General features: G+C 35.5%; 1 protein-coding gene across 1 annotated transcript in view; it reads left to right on the top strand.

Annotated features, from left to right (window-relative positions):
- Positions 1-26,196, top strand: part of UVRAG (UV radiation resistance associated) — a 275,347-nt gene that overhangs the window by 202,527 nt on the left and 46,624 nt on the right. The window contains exon 13 of the mRNA XM_019726447.2: positions 4,455-4,533. Within this exon, the coding sequence (XP_019582006.2) occupies positions 4,455-4,533 (79 nt within the window). The remainder of the gene's footprint in view (positions 1-4,454; positions 4,534-26,196) is intronic.

The raw sequence follows: 26,196 nt of genomic DNA, 5'->3' as shown, positions 1-26,196 counted from the left end.
GAAAACTCACCTGGACGGGAGAAGAATGTTGAGTTTGAAGTAAAGTCATGGCCTCAGAACATAGTGACAATGTATTGTCACGTTTTCTACAAAAACAGTGGGCAGAGTCATCTGAATATGCACAATAAAATTTTGAATTAACTGTAGCCATATTCTCCTCCCCAGTGGAGCCCTCAAAGAACCAGACCTTGATGTGGGGCTTTGAAGGTGAAAGCAAGAAGCTCACCAATTTGTAGTCATTTGAAGAAATGTCTAGGTTGGGGAAGAGATGGTAGCACTTTTGATAATTGTACCTTTTTGAAGTAAGAATGATCCAAGATCAGTTTCTTTTACAATTTTTTTTCCAAGTTGAGTGAGACATATTTTTCATGTGCGCACACACACAAACACACACACAAAATCATTGGAATACTTAGAGTGTGGCCCAAAAATGTATACACATTTTAAGAAAGGAAAAAAACTATTAAAATTACGCTGATGGTAACCACTTTGAGCACCTCTTGTAATGGCAGAAGTCAAACGTGACTTGTGTTTATTTTTTGTTATTGGTATATATTGAGTATTACAATTTTAATACAGTTGTTTCCTTTCTTAAAATGTGTATACTTTTTTTGGCATATACATATGCACACACACACATCCACACACTAAAAATGTTCATGTAAAATGTTTTCTTCTTTGAGACCATGTATATGAACCTCTCTCTCGCATTCCATTTCCTAGCATGTCAGGAGGACTGTTTTGCAGCCTTAGCTGACGCCTATCATGACGACCCTTTGGCATTATAATCTTGTAATGTTTTCTTGGTTCCCGAAGGAAAGACCAAGTTGTATTCAGCATACCTGGTTTCGCGTATTCAGAATTATAGAATCTTGGAGATGGAGGAGATTTTATGCCTCATCTAATCCCATGGGTCACCGAGTGTTTGACTCCCCCTGTCAGTTTCTAGGGCTGCCATAACAATTGACCACAAACTTGGTGGCTTAAAACAGCAGAAGTTGGTTCTCTCCTAGTGCTGGAGGCCAGAAGTCTGAAATCAGGGTGTCAGCAGGGCCGCACTCCCTCCAAAGGCACAAGGCCGGAATCTTACCTCACTCTTTCCAGCCTCTGGTGACTCCAGGCACCCCTTAGCTTGTGGCTGTGTGACTCTAATCTCTGCCTCCATCTTCACATGTCCTCCTTTTCTCTGTGTCCCTCTGTGTGTCCCATACTCACTGCCTATAGGGCCCACCTGGGTAATCAAGGATGCTCTCATCTCAAGATGCACGTAAGGTCACGTTCACAGGTTCCGAGGATTAGGATGTGGACATATCTTTTGGGGGCCACCGTTCAGCCCATTAAACCCCCTGGATGCACATCCATTATTCATTGCCCAGCTTCTGATTGGCGCCTCTACCCAAGATCTTTTGGATTTTGACTAACTGGTGAAACCAATTTTCTTGTAAATTTTCCCATTAACTTTGGTTCTCCCTGTTTCAAACCACGAAAACCAACCCTTTTTCTCTCTGAAAGCCTTTCACTTGTCCCTGAGACATCTACCCTCCAGGCCAAACACCACTGACTCCTTCCTTCATTTCTCTCAAAACTGTGTCTCTCGTTCTTTTAATCACCCTGGTTGTTCTTTAGAGGATTCAGAGGCAATAGAAAGAATACTGAATTTATAATTAAAAACGTAATACGGGAAGTCATCTCTCTTCCACTAAGTAGGTGACCAAGGCAAATCATTGTCTTTTAAATAACAAAAACACTGAACCGCTCTACTTCACTGCTTTTTATAGTCAAATGAGAATATTAGAAAACCTATGTGAAATATAACCTACAAGAAAGATTACAATTATTTATCTGTATACTTATTAAAAAAACATTAACTCCCAGACTCAACATCGATCTCTCAGTATAGTCGGACCCAGTACAGAGTAGTTGGCACTAGTATGTTCCTTGGTTATCTGCTCTGTTTCTTTTAATACAGCCTGGGATCACATTAGGTTTTTGGTAGTCTTGTTGTAATTCTCTATTCACACTGAAACTACGCACTAAAGAGCTCCAAATCATCTTCACATCATCTGTTTATTGCTTTGTTATTCATTGGTTTATACTATGTAGAATCAGTGAATTTTTCAAATAACTTGGAAACATAATTTAATTTGAAAATGATTTTAATACTGGTCATTTTAATTGCCTTTCTGTAAGAGTGTAATAATAGGAAATGTTTAGTTCTTCTTCCAGTTATTTAATGTAATACTCCCCTTTAATGCATCCTATTTGTGATGCTAAGGATATTTTTCTGGTTGTACTTGAATGACCGCATTCTTATCTAAACCTTCTACAGTTTGCTCAAGTGATTCTCTGTCTATATTGAATTAAGATGCCTTTGATTTCTAGCTTATGTCCTGATGGTAACAGGTTTTACCCTTTAAAATACATTTCATTTTTCTAGATTGCTTAATATGTTATAAATCCATGTACTTTTCAAAGTAAGATGTGTAATCGTTATAAGCTATTGTACTGTTCAACTTGAAGTGACCCCATAAGAATTTCAAAGCAGTTTAAGATGTGAACTCTATCCTAATATTTGATTTGTCTTAAAACAGCCCTTTGGGAACCTTTGGCTCTAATCTAAGTACTCTTTAGATTTGTTTTAATATTACATCTACATCTTGTGGTTCTTTCTTTTTTTTGTTTTCCTGTTATTTTTTAATTTAATTTAATTTTATTATTAGTTTCAGGTGTACAAAACAACATAATGATTAGACATGTACACCCCTCACAAAGTGATAACCCCAACAAGTTTCCTATCTTGTGGTTTTTTTCTATAAAGTAATAAAGTCAATGTTGTGAGATCCATTTTGCAGGAATTTCGCTGCTTGGTTTTCAGTGCATACTTATTTCAATTTACTCTTACAATGTTTGAAACAGTTTCTGTATTTATAACTTGAAAGTGGAGAAATTTGTGGGTTTGGAGAGCTGTGCAGACAGTCTGCATGTGATGGTTTATAGAATAACAACTACCCGTACAGAGCTTTAGGACTCTAGCAGATTCCTTCCAAAGTCTCCTGTGCTGTTTTGTCTTTCCAGTTAGGCAGTTTCTTTGCAAGCTACCCTATACAAATTTGAATGATTCCCAGACACACTGTGAAAGCCTGGTATTGCAATTTGCTTATCCTGAATTTGCTTTGCTCTCATTTTTATGCATCTCAATTTAGGGCCAGACCACATATCATAGTTTATTTTTCCCTGCTTCATTTAAATACAAAGCTACTATATCTTCTGGATGGTTGTATGAAGCATTAGATGTTCCTTTAGTAGAGAATAAAAACAGTTTATGACCTTGTTCACTCTCCATTGCCTGTTAATTTGCAGCACAACAGATTTACATTTTGGACACTATGTAATCAACAACTTCCCAGTGTTTAATATAAAAGTTTTAAATTCTGTTTCCTTCTATTTTCCCTGCAAAACAATATCCTCCAAGCTTTATGGGATATATATTTTCCTTAGGCAGTTGAAATTTAAGAATATCCAGTAATGGTCACTTGTCATTTATTTTAGTAAGATTATTTTATTCTTGATCCTAATTGTATATTATATAATTGAATAATTGTATATTGCAAAATTAAGGAAGGTAAAGTTTTCTTCTTGATCCTAAGTTGTGATTGATCTGTTTATAGACAAATGTGTTTCACAGGATAAAATGTATGCTTGGTGTTGAGAATCATGGGAAAGAATGGCTAGAATATAGGCATAATGTAACCTTCTTCATTTGCAAGATAATGAAAAGGGAAATAATAAGGGAAACTTATTACGTAAAATAATTCATTATCTTTATCAGGATCCATGGATTTCAGGCCTTTATTATGTCAGTGAGTCAGGTTAAAATGGAAAATGATATAAGAGCTCCATGGCATGAGTATATTGCCTTGGAGACATAACATCCAAATAGCCACCCCTACAAATGAATTTTTTTATGCATTTTCACTCATTTTGGTGGTGTTGATTTGACCTTAAAAGAAACAGAAATCTTATGTATGGTTTTCACATCTGATTTTTTTTTCCTTAATCTTCCTCTCCCATTTGTTTTCTAGAAATTGAGATGTTGGATCCAAGGTAGTAGAGGAAAAATATTTCTAGGATCTTAGTCTTAAGGTGGTATAGTTATGATATGTAAATATGAAACATAATAGCCTCAATTCCTTGGGTTTAGTGGGTCACATTCTTATATGTTAGTCCCTTGTTGTATGATATAATTCAATTTTTTCTTTGAAACAAAGCAGCTATTCTGATTTAACTAACGTAATAAAGATTATTAAGATAATAGGTTGCAAAGACTATAACTGTTTTAGTCCAAGTCTTCAGACGTTTATACTGTATCCAAGAAACTTCCACCTTTGTCAACAATTTGGAGGCTGTTTTACTCAAGTTTTGGATAACTTCTAATCCTGCTTCACCTTTTATAGGTTCCCATTATACCCAAAAGGAGGGGAGAAGTTGCAATTTGACTACGGTGTCTACCTTCTGAACAAAAACATAGCACAGGTAAGTAACTCATTCTTCATTCCTCTCCTACCTCCCACATACACCCTGCTTCCTCGGATTGCTAACCCTCTTTCTTTATAAATATGAGGTATGTTCAAACAATACAGTAAATATTTAAATTTTTAAAAAATTTACTACAATAAAAGACACATTGCCATTAATATCCCTCAAAATACTCCCCCTCACTTCAAACACACTTATTCCATCGTTCTTGCCCCTTCCTGAAGCAGTTCTGGAAGTCCTCTTTTGTGAGTGTCTTTAGTTGCGCTGTCATGGCTGCCTCGATGTCCTGAATTTGACTTTGGGGAACAATCAGAAGTCAGACAGTACCAGATCCAGTGAATAAGGTGGATGAGGACACACTGTAATGTTTTTATTTGAAAGAAATTGCCATATACCAGAAGCAATTTGTGACACGAAGTGTTGTCATGGTGGAGGATGATGTACAGCACACTTTAAAGCATACCTTCTCTCAACCGTCGCTCACACCCGACTGACAGCACCGAACAAGTTGAAACTTATCACACACTGTTACTGAGGTTCGATGCCCTGCTTCCCTTATCGAAGATCCCCACCTTTCCATTGGATGTCACTCGGCAGCAGCATTCATCGTATTTTGTGATCACAACAGAAAGGCTCTGTGTCACACATCACTTCTGGTATATGGTAATTTCTGTCAAATAAATGCATTATAGTATGTCCTCATCCACCTTATTCACCGAATCTGGCACCATACGACTTCTGGCTCTTTCCCAAAGTCAGAATGATTCAGGACATCGAGGCAGCCATGACGGTGCAACTAAAGACATTCAGGAAAGAGGACTTCCAGAACTGCTTCCAGAACTGCTTCCGAAAGTGACAAGAATGATGGGATAAGTGTGTTCAAAGCAAGTGGGAGTATTTTGAGGGGGATTAATGGCAAAGTGTCGTTTACTGTAATAAATATTTTTTTATTTAAACATTCACCATATCTTTTGATCACACTCATAAGTACTAGAGTTGACTGTTTTATTTAACCAGCTACAGTGTCAATGCAAAGGTTTTTGGGGGAGGCAGGAGGTCTAATCTTATTCTGTGCCATTATAAATACTACAGAGAAGCAATGGGTACAAATTGGAATACTGCTGATAATCTCAAAATCCTTTTACTGAGGTGTTACTTGCTAGTAGACGGTACTTGAATGTGAGCTTCATAACCTCTTTCCTCTGCAGCTTGACCGGTAACAGCTTTCTTCTCACACAGCTTTCTTCTCTTACACCATTTGTAGGGACTGGTTTTGCATTGGAAATTGTTTATGGAGTAAAAGTTCAATGGTTTTAGCAAGTCCTTAATAGTCTCCTCACCTTACTATCTAGGGCTGAAAAGAAAAGACCAAGGACATGGTCCTTACAACCCACCCTGGATTTTTGTGGCTCTCAACAGCACATCAGTTAGTATCTCATTTAAATAACATCCTTCCACATGCCGTAGAAAGACTAACAGATGCTTGCGTGGTTTTGTATTTCCTGAAAGAAATATGCAGCATTTCTTTAACATACTTGGCTCTACTTGAAGAGGTAGATATTCTATAAATTTTCTAGTTATAAAACAGGAAGATCAGCTTCAGTGCTTTTTTATTTGGACATCCTTCCAGTTGGAATAGCACATGGATGAGTATGTGGGGTTTGGCTGTTATTTAAAGACATTATTAGCTGTATCCTCAGACCTTTCCCTTTTATAGAAGCAATAAGGATTGTGTTTCTTTTGCTTCTATGAGCTCAAGTTGCCTTTTATCCATATGAATCTAAAGATTCACTGAACAATTCTCTTATTCATTCCAGATAGATCTAGAATTATTCCTCCATATGGTATCATCTTTGCCTTTCTTCTCCTCATCCAACTTCAGTTTAATGTTTTACTTTTTAATTTGGTTTTTATTAAGATTCTTATCCTTTTCTACTATTGGATCAAATTTCTAGTTTGTAGTCCCCAGTTAATCGTTTGCTTTATAACCTCACACTCGTTGCCCTCTCCGTCATGCTTTTATTGTTACTGCCACTCAGCTCATGTTCTTCACTCCAGGCAAGCAGCCTTGCTCACAGTCTGGCCCATAACTCACTTTCCATGTGCCATTCTTCCCACAACGGAAGCTTTCCCTCCCTCCATGTTTGGCAGGAAAGTATCTCAGTCTAAGAAACAGGACTTTAATTTCAAGGCTGCCTAGCTCACACTATTTATTGATCACAGTTGTCATACCACGGGAAAGGCAATGCTTTGACAGAACTGGTCAAGAAGTGACCAGACTAAGAGTGCTGCAGTAAGGGAGAAGAGGGCTAAGTAAATGAGAGAGCACCTCCCTGTGAAGTCAGCCACGGTGGAAAAGAGCACGTGGATACTGGAGTCTGGAGTCTGGAGTCAGGATGTCCTGACCGTGAGCTTGGCCTCGTTTAGTGGAACTAAGTTCCCATCTGAATTCAGAGGTTCTTCTCTCCATACCCTGTTTTCTTTTTCTTACTCTGAGCACCTAAGCCCTGGGTCAGAAGTCTGTTGGAAGGTTCCAGGTGAAACCTACTCCTGATTAAGGCTAGGACTGAAATGCCTGAATTTCCTCATAAATTCCAATTTCAAACACACACATGTATGTACATGTATGTGTACACACACACACACACACACACACACACACAGTTCTTTCTTCTTAGGGCCCAGTAGGAATGCCAAAGAATGGTATAAAAAGGTGCTAAGAATAGTCTAACTTGCTTTGAAAACAGGACAAAGATGGAGGCTGACAGTGTGCAGTGGAAAATTTGGGGATATCAGCCCTCCACTTCAGACTCTTAGTGCTAATATTTGTTTGGTCCTCACTTTGCAGCATGTCCCAAGTAGCCTCTGACTTTATTAACTGAACTAAGGCCACAAATATGCTGAAATAGTTTTATTCCTCTGTTTAAAAAATGGATCACTTCTGGTAATTTTGTACCTTCTGCAACTTCATACTCTTTGAAAATGAGAGATTATACTTGTGTTTGTGTTTAAGATCAATAGGTTAACCACGCTACACCCGCAGGGAGCAAGTATCTTGCTCTCTAGTGTTTTTTCATAACCAAGCGGCAGTTTAAAAAGGAGAGGACAATACACTTCTTATGAACAGACTTTCTTAGGTTTCAGAGTTCATTCAGGAAGCCCCTTCTGACCATTTAGAAAGAAACTTTTAGCAAATTTGTGACCTTTAACCTTTCTTTGCTTCAACTCTGTTCCATCTCTTCCTGTTTCTTGGGGATGTTCCATTTTGTCTCTGGCCTCCCTACCATCACTTTATTACATTTTGATTTATAACAAAGCACAGAACCATTAATTATCATGGCTCCTAACCAGGTAGTATATCAATAAGATATTTCTAACTTTTGAAGGTTTATTTTCCTATACATACCTACCAATACATGTTGTCAAAGGGGAGTTTGTCTTCTTAGCCAGTTTCATTTATACCCCATCTCTAGAGATGTGAACAAATCATACTATTAAAATGGCCCCACCTCAGTAATTTATAAGCCACGTTAGTGGAGGTGGATGAAAGCATTGGCATGTGTTAAAGTGCCAGAGAAAAAGTAGTGAAGTCATTTAATACTGCATCCATAACTTGGTTGAGGATTTGAATAGTCAATAGGACCTTTCATCACAACCAGAAGTAGTAGTAAAATCACTTTTTTGGTAGAGGAAATGACAGAATTTAGTAATATTTGTTACTTCAGTATTTGGGATCAGTCCAGCCCAAGTTTTGAAAGCACAAGCTCAGAAAGACAGGCCTTCAAGTAAAAATCCTCAGGTGTTGTTTGAAGAGCTGAGAGGATTAGTAAGGCCTGCCTGCCCTCTTCCTGTCATTGCTGTCTAAAGGGGTGTGTGTGTGTGTGTGTGTGTGTGTGCGCGTGCTGGCTTGGTATTGAAAATGAATAAAGCAAAATGCCTTGTTTTTAGCACCATTTACTACTATTTTTCAAGTGTCAGACCCTTTGTCTGGAAATAGCATTCTTTGTTGGTCGGCATGTAGCACCATAAGAATGGGCCTGGCAAAATTCACATACAATGTCATTAACATTGATTTGAAAAACCATATCCTGCCATAATTGTCAGTAAGTTTATATGTATATGAGAATTTGTGTGTAGCATAATAGTTTGCTTTTTAGTTCCCAGAGCGTAAAAAGCAGTAAATCAAAATTTACGATACTTTTACCTTACATTTATGGTGAGCTTTATAGTTTGTAATGTACAAAAGTATATGTTCATGTGACCCTCATCACTACCCTGCAAAGTGAAAGAGCAGCTGATATTAAATGACCTTGAAGACAGTATGGCTTTTGACATCCATCACCCAAGTGTAGTATCACATGATCTGACAGGCTTACTGCCATATACTTCAGTGTTTTTTATATGCGTATTTCCATCCTAAACGTGCACAGAATCAAAGAAGGTGACATCCCCAAGTAGAAAAGGAATGAACGTTCCTTGAGAGCAGAGACAATAACTGTTTTGCACATTATATTTCCATTAGTAAGCACAATGTCCAAAACACTGTAAATGCTCAAAAGATGTTTAATAAATGAATGGTGATATAGCAGCATCACACAGCTAAGAAAATGAGATCCAGAAAAGTTGTGACTTGCTTAAAATTGATGCATTCATTGATTCAACAAGTATTTGTTGAGCGTCTACTGTGTGTTATGTGTACTGAGTTAGGTCTCAACTGATAGGGAGTGAATAAGACACACAAGATCCCTTCCTCATAATTAAGGTAGGCATAGAAGGACGAATATTGGATGGTTCCACTTATATGAATTATCTAGAATAAGCAAATTCATAGAGGCAGAAAGTAGAGGTTACCAGGGGCTGGGCGAAGGGGAAATGGGAGAGTTATTAATTAATAGTTACAGTTTCTATTTGGGATGATTTTTTAAAAATTGGAAATAGATAGAGGTGATGTTTGCACAACATTGTGAATATAATTAATGCCACTGAATTATACACTTAAAATGGTTAAAAATGACAAATTTTATGTTATATATTTTACCACAATTTAAAAAAATAATAAACCAAAAACCACTGAATTACACATTTTAAATGGACGAATTGTATGGTATGTGATTATGTCTCAATAAAGCTGTTTAAAAAGAAAAACCTTGTAATGGGAAGAGGCAAACAATAAAACAAAATAATTTTAGGTAGTGATAAATGGTGTGATAGAAATTAATTAGGCGATATAATAGTAAATAACTGGAGTGGGACCTACTTGAGATAAAGTTGTCAAGTACGCTTTACTGAAGAAGTGATAGTAAGCTAAGACTCAGAGAGGACAAAACAATGAACCAGCAGTGCAAAGAGCTACTAGGAAATAGTAAGTTCCCTAAGGGCGTGGAAACAGTTAATTCAAAGGCCCTGAGGTAGGAAAAAGCTTGTTGTGTTTAGGTAACAGGTTAATGTGGTAGGAGCATAGTAATTAAGGGGAGTTAGCCAGGGAGCATATCAAATAAGGCCTTAGAGATGATAGTGAAGAGTTTGGATTTTATTCTAAATGCAAGGGGAAGCCAATGAATAAGCAGAAAAGTGGTTTGATTTATGTTTTTCAAAGATCATTCTAGCTGCTCTAGTGGATTATAGGGAACTAGAATAGAAGCAAAGTCACCACTGAGAAGGCTATTTCAAAAGACCAAATGAGGGTTGATCATTGCTGGGACGAGGATAGTAGGGATAGAGATGGAGAGAAGTGAACAGATTTAAATACATTATGGAAGCTCAACATCACTACTCATCAGGAAAGTGCAAATCAAAACCACAGTGAGCTATTGCCTTATACCTGTTAGAATGGCTCCTATAAAAGAGACAAGAAATAGCAAGTGTTGGCGAGGATGTGAAGAAAAGGGAATCCTTGTGCACTGTTGATGGAAATGTAAATTGGTGCAGCCACTGTAGAAAACAGTATGGAGGGTCCTCAAAATGGATGAAGGTGGTCAAAAGATACGAACTTCCAGTCATATAATAAATAAGTCCTGGGCATGTGATGTGCAGCATGGCGGTTATGATTCATGCCGTATTGTATATTTAAAGCTGCTAAGAGAGTATATCTTGAAAGTTCTCACCATAAGAAAAAGAAAATGTGTAACTATACGCGGTGATGGGTGTTAATTGGACTTACTGTGGTGCTCATTTTGCAATATATACATATATCGAATCTTTATGTTGTACATCTGAAACTAATATAATGTTATGTGTTAATTATACCTTAATAAAAAATAAAATTATATTATGGGAGATGAGCTAATGGGTTGAATGTGGGAGATGAAAAAGGAGTAATCAAGACTGACTCCTAGGTTTTGTGTATAAGCAACTGGAAGGATGAAAATGCCATTTATTGAGATAGGGAAGGGTCTAGGAGACATGCAGTTAAGGGGACCACAAGTTCTGCTTTGGAAATGTTAAGTGTGAGTTACTGTTTAGAAATTCAAGTACAGTCCCCAAGTAGGCAACAGGATATGGGGCTGGAACTCAGGATGGGGAGGTCCGTACTAGAGATACAAATTTGGGAATCATCAGTATAAAGATGTATTTAAGTACGTGGCACCAAATGAGATCAACCAGGGAGAGAGTGCAGAGCTGAAAAGAGAGAGATGGTTCATATAGACAGAAATACAGAATGGGATTTAGCCCTGGGAACTCACATTTAGAAGTTGGATAGTGGAGGATGTACCAGCAAAGACTGAGAGGAATGGCCAGTCAGGTAGAGAGAAAACCAGGAGAAAGGAATAATTTGGAAACTTAACTGAAGTAAATGTCCACAGGGGAGGTGTAATGAACGATGACAAATCCTAGTGTAAGGGTGTAAGGTGAAGTATCCTGGACTTGGGAACGTGGAATTCACTGACAAGAGCAGTTTTCATCGTGGAGTAGATGTGTCAAAATGGTGAATAGAAAGTGACATTGATTGTAAGACAACTCTCCTGAGATGTTTTTTGTGAAGTGGGATAGACAGATGGGTTCATAACTGGAAAATTTTGTGGGGTTAAGGGAAGGCTTTTTTTGGTTTTGTTTTCTTATCTGTTTGTTTTATGGAGATGTGGAGTTTTGGGTGTTTGTTTTTTAAGATGGGAAATATCCATTCATGTTTATATCCTGGTGGGAGTCATCAAATAAAGAGAGAGAAATTGTCAATATAAGATTTTTAAAAAGGGATACTTGAATAAGTAAAGTCTTTGAGAAGGGAAGAGGAAGTAGGATACGGAACATAAGTGAGCATGTTGACATAAAATAAGAAACGGGGGCACTTTCAACAAACTCATAGTTTAAAAAACATCGTTTCACTTAAGAATATCCTTGATGAAACAGTAAAAATTATTAATTATATTAAATCTTGACCATTGAGAACCCTTGACCCTGTGAGGGAAAGGAAATATGCATAAAGCGCTTCACTGTATACTGAAGTATAACAGTTATTTCAAGGAAAAGCACTTGTGCGATTGAGTTGCTAACAAAATCTTTTTCATGGAGCACCATCTTTACTTGAAAGAATGACTGACAACAAACTATTCAGACTTAGGTATTTGCCAAGCATTTTTTATATAAAGGAAATCAACTGATGATAAACTTAAGATTTTGAATGAAAACTCAGTATTTCAGAAAACCTGTGTTTGCCACCATGAGTTTGACAGCTTCCTATTCCTTAAAGATGTTTTTGATGAGGTTGACAAGTTTCATAACTGATTTTTAAATATTTTATAATAAATGTGTCAACATTTAAAATCTATGTAACTTGGTGAGCCAATATTTTCCAAGTAACCAATGTATGATGCTATGAAATCATGTACAGGTAAAAAGCTCTTCAAAGTGCCAAAAAACAATGGATTTTAATGTAACAGATGTGAAAAATATGTTGACATAGTTTCAGAGTCTACCTTGCTACTAACCTTTAAGAAACTACTACTTGTTGATATCAGAGAAGAATATCCACAATTATCTGAAAAGGCTACTAAAATACGTCTTTATTTTCCAACTACATATATGAATGAGGCTGGATTTTTCTTATGAAATAACATATGGTAACAAAATGAATGCAGAAGAATATATGAAAATCCAGCTGTCTTCTGTTAAGGCAGAGATTGCAAAAGAGACTTACAAAAATATAAAACAAACGTCACTCATCTCTTTGAGTTTCTTTTTTGAAAAACATGCTTGTTTTTCATTAAAAATATTATTTATATTAACAACTAATAGATTTCTATTGTTTTTTAAGTGAATTAATAAATATTTGAAAGTTTTCTCAATGTTAACTCCTAATATGGTAAATATTGATGTACATGACCCACAAAAACAAAAGATCTTTCTTTCAGGTCCTCAATAGTTTTGAGTGTAAAGGAATCTTGAGACCAAAGTTTGAGAACTGCTGTCCTAGAGAACTTAGCCATCCAGATTTCCTATGAAACACATCAATTGCTCATAGTTTGATAAACCAAGACACATGTGTCAGTTCCCCAAATGTGGAAACATTATATAAGAGAGTTACCAATTTGAATTCTGGTAATACTGTGCAGTACAATTAATAAGACTGGCAGTGGATTCTTCCTTATTGCTTTTGGCTTTTCTTAAGCCAGACCTTTTCTTTTCTTTCTTGAAAGCTCAGGGACTTAAGAGCAATGCTTTGAGGATATAGTTTACAAATACTAATGATGATTTACATTTGTATTGAATGTAATGGCTTTTGGTATATTTTTATTTCTATATCTCATTTCATACTCTGTGAAGTATGTTGACCAGGTCTATCTTTAGAGATAAAAAAAATTGAGCTGCTGCTGTACTCACTTCTCCAAGGATGACAGCTATTAAATGGCAAACAATTCAAGAGCAAATCTTCTGAAGTCAAATCCAGCTATATCCCACTAATATTGTTTCTTTCTTTTTCTTTGTTTCCCTCTCCCTCTTCCTCTCCCTCTCCCTCTCCCTGTCCCTGTCCCTTTCCCTCTCCCTCTCCCTCTCCCTCCCCCTCGCTCTCTCCCTTTCTTTCTGTTTGGGCCATATTGCAATCCTATGAGGTGGGTAGGGCACAGACAATTATTTTGCCTTTTACAGATGAGACCCCCGAGACCGTGAGTTAAGTAGAACTAGGGTTCGAACCCGGGGACGTCATGACCTCTCTTCCTTTTACTCTATTACCTCCCTTTTCCCCTCAAGTTATTTTAAGACTTCATAGAAAGTAAAAGTAGCTCTCCTTCCAAAAACAGTTGGAAAGCTCTGTTCTGCCAAGGACATGGTCTTTCTCTAAAACTTGACTACACACGGGGCTCATAGGGCTCAGCTATTTGGAAGGGATCAGTGCCAGCTTACACCCAGCAGCTTAATTCATGTCTGTTTCTTCAACATACAGTCCAATGTATGTGAACACATAAAGAGAAAATGCATTTTTATTTTCTTAATTCTTCTTGGAATCAAGAATACAAATTCCGAGGATGTTTTAATAGTCAAAATCCCTCCCCCCACCCCCCACTGGCTACAAAATTTGCCAGTAATGTAGTAGAAACTATTTTTTAAATCCTATATTTATATCTTTTAAAAAACACTTTAGTGAGATGTAATTCACATACCATACAATTCACCCATTTAAAATGTACAATTCAGTGGTTTTTGGTATATTCCTCAAGTTGTGCAACTATCACCACAATTTTAAAATAATATTTTCATTGCCCCGAAAAAATGTCCTGTACCCATTAACAGTCACTCCCCATCCCCGAAGACCTCCAGCCCTAGGTAGCCTCCATTCCACTTTTTGTTTCCGTCGATTTGCCTATTCTGGACCTTTCATATAAATGGAACCGTAAAATATTTGTTCTTTGTCACTAGCTTCTGTCACTTACTATAGGTTCAATGTTCATCCATGTTACAGCATGTATCAGTCATTTCTTTTTATTGTCAAATCTTTTTTGGCTATTTGAAATTGTGTATGAATATACCACATTCTGTTCATCCATTCATCAATTGATAGACATTTGGGTTGTTTACATTTTGGGCTCTTATGAATAATGGTGCTATGAGCAGTCATGTACAAGTTTTTGTGGGGACATATGTCTTTGTTACTTTGGGGTATATACCTAGACGTGGAATTGCTGAGTCATGTGGTAACTATGTTTAATATTTTGAAGAATTGCCATACTGTTTTCTAAAACAGCTGCATCATTTTACATTTCCACCAGCAATGTATAAGAGTTTCAGTTTCTCTATATCCTTGCTGACACTTGTTATTTTCTCTTTTTGATTATAGTTATCCTACTTCATGTAAAGTGGTGTCACTCTCATTGTGGTTTTGATATGAACTTCCCTAATGGCTAATGGTGTTGAGCATCTTTTCATGTTTATTAGACATTTGTATGTTTTCTTTGGAGAATTGTCTATTCTGACCCTTTGCCCCTTTTTAAATTGTGTTGTTTGTCTTTATTATTGAATTGTAAGAGATCTTTATATAACCTAGACACAGGTCCCTTCTCAGATTGTAAATATTTTCTTCCATTCCACTCGTTGTCTTTTTCACTTTCTTGATCTTGTCCTTTGAAGCACAAAAGTTTTCAGTTTTGATGAAGTCCACTTTTACCTATTTTTTCTTTTGTGCTTTTGGTATTATATCTAAGAAAGACTAGCCCAAGTACTTTTAGGTTTTCTTCTCTGTTTTATCTTGTATGTTTAGGTTTGTAATCCATTTTGAATTAATTTTTTTGTATAGTGTAAGGAAAGGGTCCAACTTCATTCTTTTGCATGAAAATATCCAGTTGTCCCAGAAAAATTTGTTGAAAAGACTACTCGTTACCCATTGAATTGTCTCAGTACTCTTACTGAAAGTTAATTAACTATTATAAATGTGAGGATTTATTTCTCAACCCTGTCCTTCCTTATGCTAGTACTACCCTCTACCTTTTTTCTTTAAAAAATGTTTTCTAAATACAATGATGATATATACCAATTGTAGAAGTTTAAAAAAGTACAAAAGAAGATAGAAGAAAAGAATTTTTAAAACAGTTCACAGTCTCACCATTCACATGCACCTTTTGGATTGTCCACAATTTTTTGTCCTTTTCTTACATAGTTGAGATAACATTATATATACTGCTCTATATCTTTTTTCCTTGAACACAAGCATGTCCCCAGCCCATTAAAAACTCTTAGTCAATATATATATATATATATATTTTTTTTAATTAAAGTTTATTGGGGTGACAATTGTTAGTAAATTTTTAATATATAATATTTCATTTGTGTGCGTATATAATTTATTTAACCATTCTTCTAATCTCAGACATTTGTTCTTCCAGGTTTTTCTTTAAAATAAGGTTTTAGTTACCATATTAGGTAACACAGATAGATATGTGTTTTGCATATACATATATTAATATATTTCTGTTCTGTAGAGTGACATATTCAGATGAGATACAGTAACGTAAGTATTAAAGCAGTTTATTATGGCAGAAATCCTGCCCCAAGCCTTTTTGTGGGCCCTACAGTGTTTCCACTAAACCAATTCAAACTTAAGCTTTATGCTGCAGATTTTCAGTCAAATCCTTATTTTGAAAGATGATGGTAATTAATTCATAATTAATCAGTTTTGTGAATTTTTTTCTCTTTAAGAGCAACCAAAATTTTATACAACTATTAATCATCAACATGAAACTATCTTCACAATGCAGAAAAGTAAAAAAAATTAAAAGCCCGTTGGCTTACTGTTTGCACACAGCAGAATGCACAGTATGAAACCATTTATGTAAAATTTTATCTAACTTATGTACGTATGCATATTTGCATAAACATTTAGAAAGATGGTTACCAAAATATTACAATAGTTATCTCTGAGTAGTAGAATCCCAAGTGGTTTTCATTTTTCCCTTAATGCTTTTCTGTATTTTAAAACAAATTTATACTGCAGTTAAATCATTTATATGATAAAAAGTTATTCTTATTTTGGGGAAAAAAAAAATATATTACCTTAACTTGAAACTAAAGGCTCAGTGATAGTGAATTAGGTGTCTGAATTCTTTTCCTTCCTTATACATGATACTCTCGCTGATGCATCTAAAAAGGCAACATTTCCCCATTTTTTACTTATTCTTAACTTACATTTTTCTTATAATCAACTTCCATATATCTTCACCTCATTTCATATTTGTGGAATATAGGATTTCTTTATAATAAAGATCACACTGCATTTTGCATTTTATTTACTTAGCAAACACTTATTTAGTATTTATTGTGTTCCAGGCACTATTCTAAGTGCTTTACAAATATTATCTAATCCTCCTAACAACTCTAAGAGATAGGAATTATACCTATAATTATAGGTGTCATTATTACCCCCATTTTACAGATGAGGACACTGAGGTACAGAGAGATTAACTTATCCAAAATCATATAGCTAATGTGACAGAACTGACATTTGAACCCTTGCAGTCTAGATCCATAATACTTTTTCTTAGACATTCAGCTATGCTAAATTTATTTCAGTTCATTTTATTCCAGGATTTTGGCTTTTACTTGATAAATTTACATTAATTAGGTTACTAATTTTATCTTCCCTGAAAACCCAAGCCTGCACATTTTAACATATTTTTCTCAAAATTTACATATAATAAATTGTGAAATTAATGTCCTTAAATAGCTTAAACCTAAGCTATGCTGGTCACTTCGATGCCAACTAAAATCAGACCAAATTCATTTTTCATATATATTATTTCTCATAATTCATTTCATGAGGCTCAACCATAAAAAAAACATTAGAATTTATATTCTACTTTCTCTAAACTGAGCACTGCATATTTCATTTCAGTTGAGGTTCATTCTTTAAATATTTTTCTCCCAGCAAAAAAGTCACTCGTGGTGGTGCTTTGGAAAAGGCTAACATCATTACTGAATGAGCAATTTATTTCTTTAATTGAAGAAAATAGTATGTCAGCTTAAAATAGTAAAATATGTAAAAAGATAAAGTGAATCTTTTAAAACAACTAGGATAAAGGAAGAGATAGAAGTTATCAAAAATGCTAAACCAAATAAGCTGCCAAATTTATACTTCGCTCTTAGGTAGCTACAGATAAAAGGGAAAACTGTTACTAATATGTCTCTTTCCATCTGATAAAAGGAAACCTGCAAGTAGGGTCCCCTGAACTCAGAGTCAGAAGATTAGGATCTGAATTTCTTTGCTCACTCTTCAGAGACTCAGTTTATCTAAATGCAAAATGGAGATAGTAATACAAAGACTTTTAGAGCTTTTGCAAAGGATAGAAGAGGTAATATAAGTGAAAGATCACTATACCCTAAATAAGCTGTATAAATGTAAGTTATAGTTGTTTTATTTTTCATTTGGAAAGCTATTTTTGGCATTGGATTTTTAGTTTCAGTTTAAAGTGGGGGAAAATGTCCAGATGAGGTAAAAATAAATTGCTTTATCTTGTCAATTTTATCATTCTCAGCATTTGAAGAGTACAGTAATCACAGCTAACATATCACTAAAAATGTCTAATAAACTGATTAATAGCTGATATGGTTCTTAAAAAAAATAGTAATGAATGCAACCACTTTGAGCACGTCTTGTAATTGCAGAAGTCAAACATCACTTGTATTCATCTTTTGTTACAATATATTGAGTATTACAATTTTAATATAGTTTTTTCCTTTCTTAAAATGTGCATACATTTTTTTGGCACCCTCTGTATTTGTACATGCATTTGGTTATTTACTTAGGATAAATACCTAATTGCTAGGTCACAGAATATATACATTTTAAAGTCTGATGTATCTGTTTCTTTACCCTCTTGCCAATATTGTGTGTTATTAATCTTATATATAAGAAAAGAAACATAATATTACTATGCTTTTACTTATAGCTCTTTGTTAGTGAATGTTAAGTTCATGTATTTCATATATTTATTTGCTGTTTCAAGTTCTTTTGTGAATAACCGATAACACTTCTATGCCTTTTAAAAATATATAGGTAGACTGTAGAATCCACCAAATGATGTAAGATCTAAGGAAATAATTCATAGGCTTTGCAACTAAGTGTGAAGAATTTGCTAAGTCACGGACTTGTGTCAGTCTTTATTTCTCTATTTTTACGTCCTTTCTTTCCCCAGTCCCCTCTAGGATAGTCAGTTCCCTTGCTATGTAAAAACAGTGTGTCAGGAGAGCAAAGGCTGGATTGAAAACAGCTTTTGTAAAAGGCATCTAAACAAACTCCCATCTCCCACTGTCTCATTTCTTCATACTTTTTCTCTGCTTCACACTTTTCATCTGCTGTAAAATGTTTCTTTTCTTTCATCTGAGTCCTATGGCTGGTATGACTGTTTCTCTTGACTCTCTTAGTGTTTCTATGGCTGCAAGTAGGGATGATGGATCGCTTTCTCTGTGTTAGGTGCTGGGCTAGGCATTGAGGGGAAAAGAATGAATAAGTTTGGTTCCTATGCCAGGTACTTACCTTCCGGTCAGGGTGGCATTACAGTGTAGTATGTGCTAATGACAGAGATCTGTGAACACTTCTTTGGAAAGTATTCCTAAAGGAAACATGCAAGCTGGGCCTGTAAGGCTTCACAGTTTGCTCTCAAAGTAGAGGTAAGGGGAGTGGAGAGGAGAAGTAGTCTCTCTTGCAGATGTACTAGTCTGAGCAAAGCTCGGAGGTGACATACACACTGAGATTAGTCAGGGTCTCTCCCTGAGGTCTCTTGATGACATGACTTACTCTGTGTTCCTGGGCAATAAAGCCCTTGTCTCACTGTCACCTCATCTGCATTTATAAGCTATGACATGTACCCTTATGGGACACTGCATTTTTAATCAGGTGGAATATTGCATTCCTAGAGCAGTGCCCCCAAATTTAGCAGTATTCTTTGTTTTGCTATTATTAAACGGATGATATTTTAAACTCATTATGTAAATAAATTGAGGCCGTTTTAGGACTGTATAAAAAATATTGTGCTATATATTCAAGGTATTAATACAAACTTCCTCTTATTCTGTTCATCCTTATGAAAACAGAAACTGAGTCAGGCTTTGACTTCCTTGAATTAAGGATGGTAGATTGGGCTTTGAGTATTAAACTTTTATCTCTGTTGCATACTATAATAATGATACAGATAATAAAATTTATAGCCTAGCATTATTCAGGTCACAGGGCACTTTTCCTTATAATCTCATATAACCCTATGAAATATAGAATTTCTGTTGTCCTCTTTTGCTAACAGGGAAGCTAAGCTTTGGAGAAGTTACGTGTACAACCTCAGGGTCACACAGATCTTTTAAGTGGTAGAGCCAAAAGTTGGTCCTAGGTCGTCTGGTTCAAAACCCAGGATCTCTAACTTTTAGGAGAATACCACAGTTGATTTGAAATTGTAGATTTTGAAACTTTTGACTATATTTTGTTAATTCATCTTTTTAAAAATGAGACAGAGAAAAAGAGTTATCCTCTCTAACAGAGCCACTGTTAACTGTGGTAAGACCCGAATTGCAGTCCTGTATTTACAACAATAATTTTGTAGGTACTTGTGTAAGTTGTCAATTTAAAAGATGTGTATATTATAAACTCAAACAAACATTTTTCTTTTAAATAACTTGGGTAGACACAATGGAAGTAATGAAATTTTGTCATCCATGGTCTCCAAAAACGTGGATGAGATGATTTAATGGAAAGAACATAATACTAACAATTAGAAATTTCAGTATTCTGTTCCATCTCTTTTAACTTGCTGACACCTTGGGCAGATGGTTTCTTTCTACCGGGCCTAGTCGATCTCATCTAAAGAATAAAGAAGTTGAGCTTTCTGTACTCTGAGGGCCATATCAGTCCTAATATTCCTTGAATCTGTACTTCTTTATCACTCATATTTCAGTTGGTTCGTTGCTTTTTTTAAAAAAATCATTACCTTCAAGTTTTTTTTTACTTACCACAACATTTGTCAGATACAGTTTACAAACAGTATGCTCTATGTTGATAATTTTGTTTATAGAAAATAAGCTGAGATTTATGGAGTACCATACCAGGCAAATAGCAGGTCAATATGAGTCCAATACAGTGTGGACTAATACGGAATAATAGTGATAATACCACCATACATTTATGTAGTGTTTTATAGTTTTCAAAGGGCTTTCACACAAAAAGCTCATAAATTGATCCTCACAATTTCTTCTCTGAAGTAGATTTAATAAGAATTTTCACCCTTGAGTCAGTAATTCTTCTCAGGAACTCTCTCATAAGGAAATAACTCTTAACTTCCTGAAAACAGTTAAAAGACGTTTATCTTAACTGAAAATAGCTATCTAGGGATAGGTCAAACATAAACTAAGGAACATCCACAGCCATTAAAATTTTTATGAACATTAGGTAATAGCATAGAAATATATTTGTTATTAGTGGAGAAAGGAGGATATGGAGTTGAATACAAAGTATGATTACAGTTATTAAAAGTAAAATTTTAAAGGTACCAAACAAACATTTACTATTTATTAGGGGGGGAATACTGTCCAGATGTTGCCAAAATTGTGGTTATGTTTATTTAGTGGGATTTGGGGTAGTCTTTCTACTTACCTTTTTATTTCTGATTTTTTTATTGAGTACATATTTCTTTTATCATATATATATATATATGTATATATATGCATAAAATTACAACTTAATTTCAGATAAATCTGAGGCCTAGTGAGGTTTCTTGACATTCTCAAAATGGTACAAATGGCTTCATGGTGAACCTGGGACTAGAAACCAGGTTTTGTAATCTGTCCGTTAGTGTTTGTCTTCTACCATCAAATTACCGTGTTTCTCCAAAAAAAAGACCTTTCTTTTGAAGCAAAAATTAATATAAGACCTGGTCTTATTTTAATATAATGTAAAACCGGGTATAATCATATAATATAATATAATATAATATAATATAATATAATATAATATAATATAATATAATATAATATAATATAATATAATATAATATAATATAATATAATATAATATAATATAATATAATATAGAGTCATATAATATACCGAGTCTTATATAAGACTCAGTGTTATATTAATTTTTGCTCCAAAAGACGCATTAGAGCTGATGGTCTGGCTAGGTCTTATTTTCAGGGAAACACGGTGTACGATATGCCAGCAGATGTAAAGATTCCAACTTAAAAACGGTTTCCTATTGCAACTTTTAAGAGGTTTCTCTTAATACTGTGTAGTTCCCCTTTGATATTGATTAGTTCTTAGTAAAATGAACAAAGCCTTTCTTTTCATGCTTTCTAAAACACGGCAGTACTTCCCCTGGCTGAGTAGGTTTCAGGGCAGTAAATGCGGTTAGGAGCACAGACACACAGACGTGGGTTTAATTCCTCATTCAGTGTTGCCACTTGATAACTGGCACTGTCTAAGAAATTTCTCCCTGGGCCTCAATGTTCGAATTTAGATAGTGGGGTTCACAGAGCTCTATTGTGTAACAGTGTTAGGGACTCTTTCTAAACTGCTCTAACATTTCTATCTTTGTCCCCCTTGTGTTCACATTTAGATAATAGTTGTCTGTTATTGTTTCCAGACTGCCTCACAAAGCAGCTTAATGTCTTAGAAAGAGCCCTGGGTTGTGTGCTAGCTTCAGAGTTGCCTCTAACTCTTTGGTTCTTTAACTCAGTATGCCTCTTACTCACTGTTACATTATGCAAGTCTCTCGATCTTTCTAAGCACTAGATCCTTTTTCTAAAATAAGGAAGTTAAAGTAAATAACCTCTCCATTTCCTTCTAGCTGTAATCTATGATTCCTCCCCATCTTGTTTGAGCACATACATGATTTAAAAAAAACCAACGTACAAAAAACAATAAATTGCTTACTCTTAAAGTAGAGCTGAAAGAAGTGTAAATTGATAAAATCATTTTAGAAAACAACTTGGCATTATCCAGTGAACTTGAAGATATGCATATGAGAATGTTTATGGCAGTGCTATTCATAATGGCCAAAGACTAGAAACAGCTTAAAATCTGTCAGCAATATGTTTATCATTAATCATGATATGTAATCCATGATTATGTAATAGAATGCTGTACAGCCATGAAACCATAGCTATATGCAGTAATAAGGACGAATTTCATAAACATAATGTTGAATAAAAAGAGCAAAAGAGGATCTCTACAATGTTCTTCTATTTATGTGTAGTTCAAAAATAGGCAAGATTAAACTATATTTTAGGAGTGGAAACTATACAAAAAACAAGGACAGTGACTGCCTGTGGGCAAGAGAAAGGGTTACAATGAGAAAAGGGCTCAAGCAGAGCTTGGGGTGCGAGCAGCATTCTGCCTTTTGACTGAGTGGTGGTTTCCCAGGGCTTTGCTTTATAATGATAACAATACATATATGTGTTTTAAGCATTTTCCTATATGTGTGTTATATCTTCACATTAAAAATTATAGGATAACTGCAATAAAAAAGTATGTATGACACTATTTCACTGAATTCTTGTTGTCTCTGAGAAATATTTATCATTGCTAAGGAATTGCTATTTCATTGTCATATACCAGAAGAAAAAGAATTTTGAACTGGAGCACTTGGAAGTTCATCTTAGCTTCACAGATGCGAATATTTGCTTTTATTGACTATCCATCTATATGCAAAACACTTTTTATTCTTTATCCCTAATCTTCACAATAACCCTTTCAGGTTTTCATTGTTATCCTCATTTTATAAATAAGGAAACTGAGGCTTAGGGTAACTAAATGACTCCTGGTGGAGGAGGAATTTTAAATAAATCACTGAAACAAATCTGCATGGGGTAGTTCTTATATTTTTTGGAAACAACATTTGGGACTACTTTAAGTACATGTAATATAAAAATAAGCTCTGAATAAATGAATAGACTTGAGTTGTAGATAGATATCTTTTCTTAAAATATGCCTAAAAGAATAAAAGATTTCACACATGCCTCGTAGTAAATTTGGTCATTTACCACTTGTAGGTCAAACCCTTGCATTGGGTGTTGAAATTGAACCAATTTAGAAGAGGAAGTGAGAGAAATGATGTCTATATTTTTGATACACTAATTGTGGTGGTCACTTTGTCCAAAGTTTGCTGAATTATAACCACTAAACTAACCACGAAAAGGAAATTACTTTGTATAGCCAAGCCAAGCCAAAAAAAAAAAGGGTTTTAGATTTAGTTTGTAATGTCACTTAGGATTCGTCTTAAAGGCTTGTGAACCTTCACCTTCTTTTAATAAGCCTTCATAATGACGAGATCCCCTGAGAATGAAATCATCTGAGCGGAATGTGCCCATGCCTTAAAATTTGATAAACATCACTTCATGGTATTTAGGAGATTAAAAGAGACTTAAAACACGTAAATGTTACTTTCAGGTTATTATAGCCAAGGAAGCCTGTGGCCCAGCTATCAAAACAGCTTAGCTCCAGCAAGTTCCAAGCAGTGGGTTTAGCCAAATTGGTGAGCCCTGCTTTAGTACTGACTGCAACTGTCTTTTGAGTTGACCTTTAACTTGTGATATAAAATATAATTGTTTCATCTCTGAGGCATATTTATGTGTCCCTTTGCCCTGACACTAATTCATCATTTGCTTTATAGTAATTCCATTCAGGCATCGCCATCAAGCCCCGTTAGAGGCTACTAACGGATGTGAGTAGATATATTTCCTAATCAGTGACATTAGTTTATATCTCCTTATTAAGATACCCATTAAATTCATACTTCGGAGAGATAACACGAACACTAATGCACTTTACATCTTCCATCAGTGCTTTTTTATTTATTTCTATAAAGGAGTTATTAATATCTGAATTTAAGAGTCCAAGAGAATGCAAAGCTTTTAGCAATGGTCTAAGATCTTTCATTCTGGTAAGATGTGGAAGACGTGAAAAGCAAAGACATTCATTATTATGTTGTCATTTTTATTCTCTTTCTCTCCTTAAAACATAGCCATTAAAATGTAATTTATTTTCAAAGTTAATTAATATCTTACTTTTATATAATCTCTTTTTCTAAACAAAATACATTATCCTACTTCCCTGTACTTTATGTTATCTCAGTTTTCTAATTTTAATCTGAAGCTCAAGATATATACAGAGTTGTATGTACCTTTTGGCTATACCAGCCAAAAAGTATAATTGAATGTACTGTACTAGGCTCTGGGGGGTGAGGAAGTATGAAAGAAGTTACCCCACATGACAAACAGTCTGCATATATATGAAATCTAATTATTCTGATGAATTCCCCATCACGTCGCCTTAACCAGACTAGATATCAGTAACTAGCTCTCAATTCCATTTACTATCATACCCATTTGAGACATTTGCAAAGTGACTAATATGACTTTCCTTGAAGAATTCATAAGTCACTGCCTACAGGGACTGTGACACCATGGCACTGGCACCCTTTTGTTTTGCTTTGGGTTTTTCGCTATTCTTGCTTTTTCTAAATTGGCAGTACGAAGTTAATACCAAGAAGTAGCAGTTTTGCAAATCTGCAAGCACACACACTTCTATCAGTCTAACTATGAACATCATTACTTTTTGCCTTTCGTCCTCACTCTTAGTGTGTTATCCAGGTGCAGAAAGAGAAAGTTAGGCCGTGGCATCCTTTTCAATTTCCTCCTTGTGTCAAACTTCCTTTAACTGTAAGTAACGTGCAATGTCTTAGACTCGCTGTAGTTAATTCTATACTCTCATTCTCTTCCCCAATGTAATCACATGGTTCAATATGAGTACCTACATTTAGTAGCTACATAGTTTGGGTTCAACAGGAAGCATCCTTCAAGAGGGGATTAGATGTACAAAGATTTGTTGGAGGACGAAGCGCTAGGTCTTTGCAGATGTGATACTCGTAGAGGAGAGAGAGGAGGAAGAAGGACTGGGTAGGAAAAGTCTTGGACTGCAGCTCTGTTCTAAGAAAGGTTCATCCAGGCTGATGGGAAGTCCTTAAGCCAAAGTTGCCCACTGGAGAAGTCCCATGTCTCACCCAGGTGAGCCTGTCTTCCACCTCTGCTGTGCAGTCATTGGCTGAGAGCTGCCTGCAGGAAGGGTGGCATAAGTGCAGTGGGGACCCAGAGGTACAGTCGCTCAACTATCAGTTACACTCCCTACCACAAGAGATCTAAGGGGCACATTTCATGGCTTCTATACTAGTCGCATGACTTGAAATAAGTTTAGCACCTCTCTGAACCTTAGTTCCGGAGACTAATACTGCCAACGCAGGGTTATTATAAAGATTAAATATAATACGTGTAAAAACCTTGGAACATAATAATACTTAATAAACATTAGCTCCCTTTAGGCCCCCCCTCCCCCTTCTACTAGCATGTGATTATTTTCTGATTTATTTTTCTTAGAAAAACACCATTAGGGTACAAATTGTGCTGCGGTTGTCTGTACCAGCGCTGCTGAAAGTGTGGTCCACAGACTAGGCAGTCTGCAGTGCTGCTCGCTGCCAGCCTACAGCAAGATAAGGAACTCAGACCACCTGTGAATCAACTGTGTCAGTAAACGCACTGCTTAGTTCGGATGCATTTTTTTTTTTTTTTCATCCCAAGACATTTAGAAGGAAGGAGAGCATTTGTTGATATTCTGGCACTAGCTCCTTGTTTATTGTATACTCAGGTACTTTGAGTTTCATTGGAGTTTAGTCAAATATGAAAAGCAAACTATAGTGTCCAT

Source organism: Rhinolophus sinicus, linkage group LG06 (assembly GCF_036562045.2).
Source record: "Rhinolophus sinicus isolate RSC01 linkage group LG06, ASM3656204v1, whole genome shotgun sequence".
In the NCBI taxonomy this organism is placed as follows: Eukaryota; Metazoa; Chordata; class Mammalia; order Chiroptera; family Rhinolophidae; genus Rhinolophus; species Rhinolophus sinicus.
The sequence above is the reverse complement of the archived record's forward strand: the minus strand, read 5'-3'. Positions and strand labels throughout refer to the sequence as shown.